This window comes from Meles meles, chromosome 3 (genome assembly GCF_922984935.1).
Source record: "Meles meles chromosome 3, mMelMel3.1 paternal haplotype, whole genome shotgun sequence".
NCBI classification, from domain to species: Eukaryota; Metazoa; Chordata; class Mammalia; order Carnivora; family Mustelidae; genus Meles; species Meles meles.
Genome location: NC_060068.1, coordinates 145,275,043 through 145,284,519, shown reverse-complemented (window position 1 = coordinate 145,284,519; position 9,477 = coordinate 145,275,043). Strand labels below are relative to the sequence as shown.

General features: G+C 45.2%; 1 protein-coding gene across 1 annotated transcript in view; it reads left to right on the top strand.

Moving 5' to 3' along the window:
• Positions 1 to 218: 218 nt before the first annotated feature.
• Positions 219 to 9,477, top strand: part of ITGA2 (integrin subunit alpha 2) — a 108,800-nt gene continuing 99,541 nt past the window's right edge. The window contains exon 1 of the mRNA XM_045998921.1: positions 219 to 514. Coding sequence (XP_045854877.1) covers positions 457 to 514 — 58 coding nt within the window. The 5' untranslated portion in view covers positions 219 to 456. The remainder of the gene's footprint in view (positions 515 to 9,477) is intronic.

Sequence of the window (9,477 nt, the reverse complement as noted above, 5' to 3'; positions counted from 1 at the left end):
CCGGGGACTGCGGGCGGGTGGCAGGCCGTCAGGGGCGGGGTACTGGCAGGCCGGCTCCCGCCCGTCGGATGAGCGGGGCGAGTCCGGTGCGGGGTTAGGAAAGGGCCAAGCGCGCGGACTCCAGCCCCGCTGCCTTCTGGATCCCCGGGGCCAGGGCGGGACCGCGCGGGGAAGTTAAGGTGCGGTTTGCAGGGGTGTGGTGGAGCGCAGGTGCCCGCCGGGCGGCAGGGACTGGGCTAGGTGGGGCGGGGCGGGGCTGGGCAGATCCGGTGTTTGCAGCCTCGGCGGCCGCCGAGGGGCGGGCTGGGGCGGGCCTTGGAGTCCCAAAAGCTGCCAGGCAACTTTTCCCTGCCCTCAGCCCGGAGGGCGAGAGAAGCTCTCCGCACAGCTTCTGGAGTGCGCGTTCCGGAGTCCCTCTGCAAACCGAGAGCAGCTACTGTGCCCGGCAGGGTCAGAATGCGGCCAGGACGGACAGGGGGCGCGCCGTTGCGGCTGGCGTTAGTGCTCAGTCAAGGTAAGCGGGGACTTCGCTCTCCATCTGCGGCCGGGGGGACCTGCCCGGGTCCCCAGGGGAAGAGGGAGGAGTTTTGCGGGACGAGGGGGCAGGCAGCGCGCCTCTCTGCTCGCATTCCACGTGGACCCAGGCTCCCAGCCACACAGAGCTGGATAGAGAGAGACTCCCCATTCCCTCTCTCCCCCGCCTGGTGTCTCCATAAGGCATGTCTCACCCCGTCTGTCAAGCACCCTTCAAAGTCAGCTCACTGCGCGCTTTGGTTTTAGACACACGCGCACGCAGTTACGTGCACAGAGGGAGTGGAGACTAAGGGGTGTCCTGAAGATAGAGTCCTGCAGACCGGCTTAGCAGGTGTCGCCAGGGACGCGCCCCAGGGGTTCTTGGGTCCCGGGAAAGCGGTTCTAGGAGGCAGCATGCACCAGCTCCGCGCGATGCCTGGTGGCTTTGCAAGAGACTGGGAGCCCCAAATGCTTGTTTTTCAAACTGAGCGTGTGAATTATGCTCCCATGTCTTCAGGCTGCAGCACGGATGTTTCTAACCCAGTGCTTCTTAAGTACTTGGCAGAGGGGAATTCTTCCTTCCCTTCTGCCTTCCTCTAATTGTTGCAACGTTTCTGTTCAACTTAACATAAACTTAGGCCAGGAAAAGTTCTTTTTACTTTCTTGATCTTAGCTGCTGCCAACAAGAGAATTAACTAAATCCGGAGCGCCAAGGGCAGAGCGGTGAGAGTGAGCCCACCCACCGCCTTTTGCACCAAGCTGGGCGACCCCATCCATCTAGTGTACCTTCTTCTCCAGACCTTTCCAGAGCCTAGTGTGTGCTTACTGCAAGGACTGTAGTTTACCGGGAAGAGGCGGGTCTCTTGTATTTTGTAGTTTGAAAAACTATCAAAACAGAAGAATGGTCTCTGATTTCCAAGTGTTTTTACAAAGAATATGAATATTTCCTAATACATACAAATATTTCTTATCCTCCTTTGAGGCATTTAGCCAGGGTATTCTTTGTTATGGAAAAAACCTAATCCAGATAACCCTGAAGCATTTTCTTCCAGTCAGAGATAACAGACAGGGAGTACCACTGCATCGTTAGGTTTTCTGTCCAACTCTTTGTCTGGTGCTTTGTGGATATTGTGTGCTGGTACCCAAAGAGTGTTCTGAGGGACCATCAACCCTAACCTAGTGGTTTCGGATCAAGTTGGATTCACATTGAAAAGCAGTCCCTGGAACACCACAACTTTCCCAAGAACTAATAGACGTTTAAATCCAAGCTTTTCATCTCTCTTTAATTACCCATTATTAACAGAAGCTATGGAAACATAACATCATTTTCTTATCTTTGAGGCTTGTTTTTTTAAAGAGCAATGAGAAATACTTCCGTGGAATGTGTTGCTGCAAGGCATGAAGTCAGGGATAGAGATTTCTAACCTGGAGGTAGTTAATAAGGACAAAGCAGGCAGAGGTGACTAAAAATGACATCTGTATAGATGATTTTTTAACATTTATTCCTTTCTTCTGTTCCAGTTATTTGCATACTCAAGAAACAGGTTTTCTCTTAATTCAAGATGAGCATAAGCAGGCATGGTCATTTGTGAGATCAATCCAGGTTTCTAGGGAAGCAACATCATTTTTTGATACCGTGAATATCCCAAATTAACATGAATAATTCAATCTCTAGGTCAGTGAGAGCTGACATTTTCTGATACTACCCTAAGTATGTAAAGCTTTTGAGTATTCATCATTACGATACACGTGCTTTTACAGGTGTGTGTAAACTATATACATGTGCAACTGTGTAATGTAAATACATACCAAAAATGAGAATGTAAAAAGCATATGTGTACGTATGTGTGTTTATATATCTCATATCCTCTCCAGCAAACATGCCAACCACTGTCGAAACTTAAAACCCGCAAATCTCATTTTAACACTTAGAGTCAAATTTGCTTTCTGTAAACCTTCTCATGGGTATTTGAGAAACAGCAATGCTCAATGTTTAGTTTCCTATTTATCACCTTGCATTGATCACTCCTTGGTTTAAGTGCTTGCAGTCATTGAAATGGTAACTGGCAGATGAAGGATGCAAGAGAAAGGCCATAAGGGGCCTAGATCATTCATAATCTAGGACCTATTCAAAATAGGTCCATAGGGGAAAGGAAAATGTAATTTTATTTTTTTTTTAAGATTTTATGTATTTATTTGACAGAGAGAGAGATCACAGGTAGGCAGAGAGGTAGGCAAAGGGGGAGGGAGAAGCAGGCCCCCTGCTGAGCAGAGAGCCCAATGCAGGGCTCCATCCCAGGACCCTGAGATCATGACCTGAGCTGAAGGTCAGGTTAAGGTTAAGCCGAGGCTTAACCCACTGAGCCACCCAGGTGCCCAGGAAAATGTAATTTTAAAGTGCACAGTGACACTTTCTCCGGTGTGCTGCCAGACCACAGATAATCCTCATCTTCTCACCCTGTCTCTGGCACCATACCCCAGAGTCACCCCCTCTTTACCAAATACCTTCAGATCCTCCCCCTCATTCCCCTCGAGCTGTAAGCATTCTAATTTCTCTCAGAATAAGTAAATCATTCTTTTAATATGTAATTCGGAAGCTCTGTCCTCCTGAAACACATGCTACCTCTGTCTTCTCTTCTCCGTTTTTCTCCTGTTTTCCCGGAAGCTCTTCCTTCCTGTCTTTCACAGGCTCATCTGCTTAGCCCAGTCCTTGGTGTTTAGACTTCCATCCTGGAGCCTTGTCTTCGTTCTCCCAGTTCTCTCCGGGCCAGTTCCCCACTCGAGTCAGGATCTGCAGCCAGACTCCTCTCCTGGTTCCGGATCAGTCTTTCCATCTGCCGGCGTCTCCACCCAGATGTCAAACAAGCATCATAGACTCAATGCATCCTCAACTGAAGTCAACACCTGCGCTCCAGAATTCTCTCCTGTATTGTCTACTCTTGTTAATGGGCAGCAGCATTCGCATGCAAAGGAAACCCGGGAGTCTTCTCCCTTGCTTCAACCTCAAGCCCATCTCCAAGTTCTGTCCGCCCTCTCCACCTTACACAACTTTGCCACCACCCAGTTCAGGCCCTTTCTTTCATTGTGTCTGGACAAATGTAAACTGGTTTTCCTGTTTTCATCTCTTATCCCTCTGACCCATTCTTCTCGTGGTCACCAGCGTTATCTTTCTAAACACTTACTTGTATCCAGTCAACCCCTTGTTCAAACGTGTGGTGGCTCCCCTGTGGGGGTGAAGTCCAGATTTCTTGGCCTGGCCTAAAAAGTCCTTTGCCCTCTGGCTGCAGGCTGGCCTGCCAGTTCCAGCTTTTCTCTGCTGCACTCCTCATGCACACACGTAAGGCTAGTACACACTGCGCACAGGCTCGGACATGACACCCATGCCCCAGAGACGTATAGACACACCTATACACACCTGTGTTCTGACTGCACCTGATTAGACCATACTTTATGTTATTTTCCAGTCTATTCCATTTGCCTTCACTGCCTTGATGCTTTTTCCGTTTTCCTTTCATCCCTTTGCAACTCACCATTGTCCCAAGACAACCCCAAGCAGAATTATAAAGTAGGGAAGTTTTTCTTTTATGACTAAAAGGGAAGTTCGAGGTCATCTCTCATGTCTGGTACTGACCCTACACTGCTTCCACCCTCTTATCCTTAGCACCCCCATAGCTGAAAATCACCGTCTTACAAAGTAACTCCCCACCCCATGGCTCTCCAGCTATCCCGGCCCAACTACGACTATGCTTTGCTCTCTTAAGCCCTGGTTCATGAGCCTCTGTTTGGTTTAAATTCAGGCACTGGGGCTCAGGATCAGTATTTAAGAATAATTATTCATACGTTTCAGACGTACAGCCAGATTTCAAAGTAATTGCTTAAATATTAGGGCTGTACCTCATCTTTCCTGACAGATTAAAATTCCAGTATTGCCTGTACCACCTTGTTGTGAGAGGACCACCAAGACAGGTAGGTTTCAACACCAAGAGTCAGTGAATGCGTCAGTTCAGATGAATTCCCCTGTGCAGTGGGTGATGACTGTTCCTGTCTCAATGTGCTAATAGCCGTGGGCCAAGTAAAAGGGAGAAGGCTGTGAGTGTAAAGAGATGAGCTTCTGATCGTGGAATTTTAGACATTCAGCAAAATAAAGATACACATTCAAGGCAGTATGTCAAAAATAAAGTATTTCAGGAAGAATGGGGAAAACATTGGGGACCAAAAAATATCATCCTGATGTCATGTGAATGTTCCCACTGAGGTCAACAGCTTTGGTCTGGACCGTCAGCCTTGATTAGCTTGGGATGTTACTGACCCATTCAGCACAGCATAAAAGAGAAAGAACCATAGAAGGCTGTCATTGTAAACGGCAAGTCAAAGATAGGAGGGTTTTTGTCAGTGTTCTGTTTTGTTGTTGTTGTTGTTTTCATTTGTTATGGTGATTAATGATTTACCTGAACACACAGAAGAATGTCTCTCTAAAGAGAAGACTCTTAATACCACGAACCCTGAAATAACAAGAGATTCTGTATGAGGACGTGATTCCTATGATGCCCTTCAGATGACCTATAGGTGCTTTGTTCATCTGGCTGTGGTGAATTCCATAAAATTAGCATTTGAACATATTTTTATGTGTGACTGTTTCATGGGAGGCCATGTGTCGGCCCCGCCATAGGAAACTTGAAACATGGTCCAGAGAGTTTACAGTCTATTCGGAAACAAGTCCAAACCTGAGGGAAGGACACTGTCTCAGCCCCTGGGAGGGACCTAACCCATTTCAGGCCCTGCCATCCTCCTTCCTGCCGGAAGTGCAGTTATGAGACTGTCTCCTACCCAGTGCAGCTAGGAGAGCGGGAACTTCAAGGGGCTTGCACTGGGCCATTCCTGGGTCTCGTGCTTCTCTTCAGTGTCTGATTTAGACATGGGCATCTGATTGCAATGAGATATGGAGGCAGATATTCTTAGAGACTTTTGGGAAAGAATTTTTCATTCTTAGGAGAGACACTCGTTAAGAAACATAGTGTCAGGTCTAGTGAAGCTTGGGACAGCTGCAGCCATCTTATAGCCATGACATCGGCTAGTTTGAGGGTAAAGCCAGTACTGGCCCAGGGGAAAGACAGAAAGCAGGTCCTTGATACTATCTTTGAGTTTCTGAATTATTGAAGTTCAGAGCCATCTCTTTGTGCCTAAAAAAATGTCCATGTAATTTAAAACTTGGTTATGTTGTTTTCATCATATTGTCTTGTTGTCTATGCTTGTAACAGAGATATGTAACATACATTCCTATAACATAATAGATATCGTTTAGTTACATATAATTAATTGCTAAATGGATGGTATAGAACTTAGAGGATGGTTCAGAAATGTCACTGTGATGCATTAAGTGTCAAGCCTCTTGACAAGTCTTTATGGGGACAGGAAAGAATCTTTACAATTCACATCTACTGTGAAGGACCTCAGAGGTCAGAGAACCCCAGTTCTCGCCCTTTAAAATGACTGTCAGTGATAATAATATAAGACAAAGGGTAACATAACCAGGAACGGGACCCAGGTCTCCTAGTTCCTGGACCAGATGTTTTAGATGCTTGCATAGGGAAGGAGAAGGTTGTTATATCCAGAACACACTGTTCAAGGTTTTCACAGAGGGTGAAAAGTTGAGAAGGTGAGAGTTAGTGGGCACCTGACCCTAAACGGCCTTGTAAACTGTGGTAAGCATGGATTTTTAGGACAATGGGAAGGTTTTGAAGAGTCTTAAGCAGGGGAGTGATGTGATCAGATTGACTTCCTAGGTAGATCACTCTGGAGGCTGGGAGGATGCTAGGCTGAATGGAGGCCAAACTGAAGGCACCAAAAGCACTTGGGAAAACTGGTTCTGGTCTTGGTTGGAGGTTAGTACATAATGGGGAGATGATGGTGCTAAAACAGTAGCAGCAGAGAAAGATCACAGAGGACAGATTTGAAAAGTAGTTAGGGAGAATGGACAGGATTTGGTTAAGGATTTACTACGGTGGCAGCAAGTGAGGGAGAAGACAAGACTGAGGCCTAGGTTTCGGCTGTAGACAACTCAGTGAGCTGCTACTGACTGAGACGGGGAGGCAAGGAAAAAAGGCAACTTAGATGAAAAATATCATCAGTTCACCTTGATGGGTTGTTTGAGACATCCAGGTGCACATGTCTAGTAGGTAGATAGTTATATACAGAGCAGGATTAGAAGTAGGAGAGAGAACAACAGCAGATAGAGATTTAGGAGTCAGAGGCAACTAGAGTCATTGAAGATGTGCCATTGAAGAGTCAGGCAGAAACCGGAAGACAGCTTTGACCACAACACAAGGGATTACCTGAGAGAGTCAGGTGAGGACGAAGAGACGCCAGGGTGACAGGAGCACTGGGAGTAGTAAGCAGAAAGAAGATGGCAGGAAGTAGGGCGCCACACAAATATTTTGAGAGGGACAAGTTGGTCAGTAGGATCAGCTTCTTCATGGAAGTCAAACATGTCGGACAGCCTTGATGAGGGCCTTCTCCATGGCATGAAAAGCAGAAGCCAGAGTGGAGCGGGCTGAGGAGTCAGTCACTGTGGGGCAATGCAGGCAGAATCCGGAAGTTAGGCAGTAAAAGAGGAGAGGGAGTGGCGGAGGGACAGGATGGGAGAGACTTGTATAAACAAACCTACAAACATGCATAAAAATTATTGTAATGAGATTTTTTTTTATCTCTATTACTTATGTTATTACATGGTCTACTTGTGATTTTTAAGAACCGCACTGAGGCACCTGTATATACGGCAGGACTCCCTAATGGGGTAGAGACGGCAGCACAGAGGAGTGCTGATGTCCATGGCAAAGGGGTCGTCATAGAGAACGTGGCGGGGTGTGGTCAGGAATCATAGGGCTGCCAGAGTAGCAGCTCTGACAGCAGCTTTGAAGCCACAGATGACCATAGGAAGGAAGACAGAGTGGGTTCTGGGGTCCGACATGGAGAAGACATGAGCAGAAGAGACAAAAATAAAGTTGATGACTTTGAGGAGTACAGAGGGAGATAGCCCCACCGTGGGAGTGGGCACCCCCAACCCTCCAGTGTGGCTGCTTAGATTGATGAGGGAGCCCTTGTAAATATTTCTGTTTCAGAACAGACTTGCCACGCTAAAATAGCTGTAATTAATAAACTTTGCATTGTTTGGGGGGGTGCATAATATATATAACAGGGTTAAAATTCTGGTTGCAGAATTAGTATCTGTGCTTTAGTCAAATTTCCTAAAAAACAAAGTTATTTTTAGAGTTATAGGTAGGTTTCTCCAGTTAAGCTTTTAATTCTTTATTTCTATCCTGTTTAATAAAATTCTCAAAGTCCTCTTTTCAGAAATCATAGTCCCATAGAACTCAGAGAATTAGAGTTGGCTTTGAAAGGTTCTGTTAGTGAAATGTTAAAGCCTTTTATTCTGTGTGACTCAGTGGTGTTTTCAAAGTGTTTTTAAAACATTTTCATTTAATCATAAGAATTAGAAAAGAAATCAACATCAATTCTTAATTTTGTTAACGTTATAATTAGTTCAAAGGGCTTACATTCAAGTATTTTTTTCCAGTCTGTGCCTGCTGACACTTGTACCTATAAATTGCATTTACTAACCAGTATAAACTTGAACTGCATATTTTGCTAATGTTTTCAGGTACTGGGACTGTTAATAGTTTTCAAATATATTGTTCTTCCTTTGAAAGAGTTGTCCATTGTGTTGTCCAAACAGTTCACGGCAGCTGTGCAATTTTATCGGTGAAGGTTCCTGCATTATTTCTGCATTCTGAAAGATTAAGTGCAGTTCTTCCTTTTAATAGTTTAAAGTGACTAGAGACAGTTTTTACTACAGCAGCCATACATAACTCCTGATCACTGAAAGGCTTCCTGTATAAAAATGAGGTTAATGTTTAAACAGAGCCATGGAAATAAAGCAGTGATGGACACTGTGTTGTCAGCCTAAGAGATGATTTCATTGTGTTTTGAAAAGCATGAGCAAAGCTCTAGCGCCCATGGATGCCTTGAACATTGGCAGTTGTCATTCCCTCTCATTCATTTGAAGGTGGCCTTTGTTTGTCTTTGTGCACGCCTGATCTCATTCCCATGGATACTGTGTAAAAATGCAGACTGAATGCAAGCTGGCATCTGGTCAGCTCAGTCAGATAACTCTATTCCAGATTGTTTACCAGTTGCCTTCAGGTCCTTAACCAAATAGCTTCATGGGCGCTTGTTAGAATACGGACTCTGAATCTTTTGGATTTCATAACCTTTCCAAAGCCATATTCCAAATGCTGGCATGTAAATAGATCTTTCAGAACAATTGACTTAGTTTTTCTATGTACTTATTAACATTGTTGAAGGGAAAAAAAAGAATAACTTAACTTTGGAAACTGGGATACTTCTACGTGATCTTTATTTATTTTTCAGCCTAAAAAATGTAATAGATACCCTGAATAAAAGGGCCTTAATGAAAAATTGAGAGATGATTAAATAAATAATTTATGTAAATGTCATAGTGTCTTAGTCCATCTGGATTGCTGTAATGAAATACCACAGACTGGGTGGCTTGTAAACAACAGAGATTTATTGCTCATGATTCTAGAGGCTGGAAATCCAAGATCGAGGCGCCAGCATGGTCACGTTCTGGCAAGAGGCCTCCTCCTGGTTCATAGCTGGTGGAAGGGGCTGGAGTCTCTCTGCAGCCTCTTTTATAAGGCACCAATCGCATTCACGAGGGTGAAGCCTAAGCTTACCTCTCAAAAGCCCACTCCCTATCACCATCATCTTTGGACGTTAGGATTTCGATTTGGGAAGTTGGGGTGGGGAAGGGGAACACAAGCATTCAGACCATAGCACATGGTAATTAAGAAACCCCTTTATTGTTACAGTATTTAATTTTTGTCCCAAAATTATCGGGCATCATTTTATCATTACTTTTTTGTTATGGTCTAAGTGAGATATGAC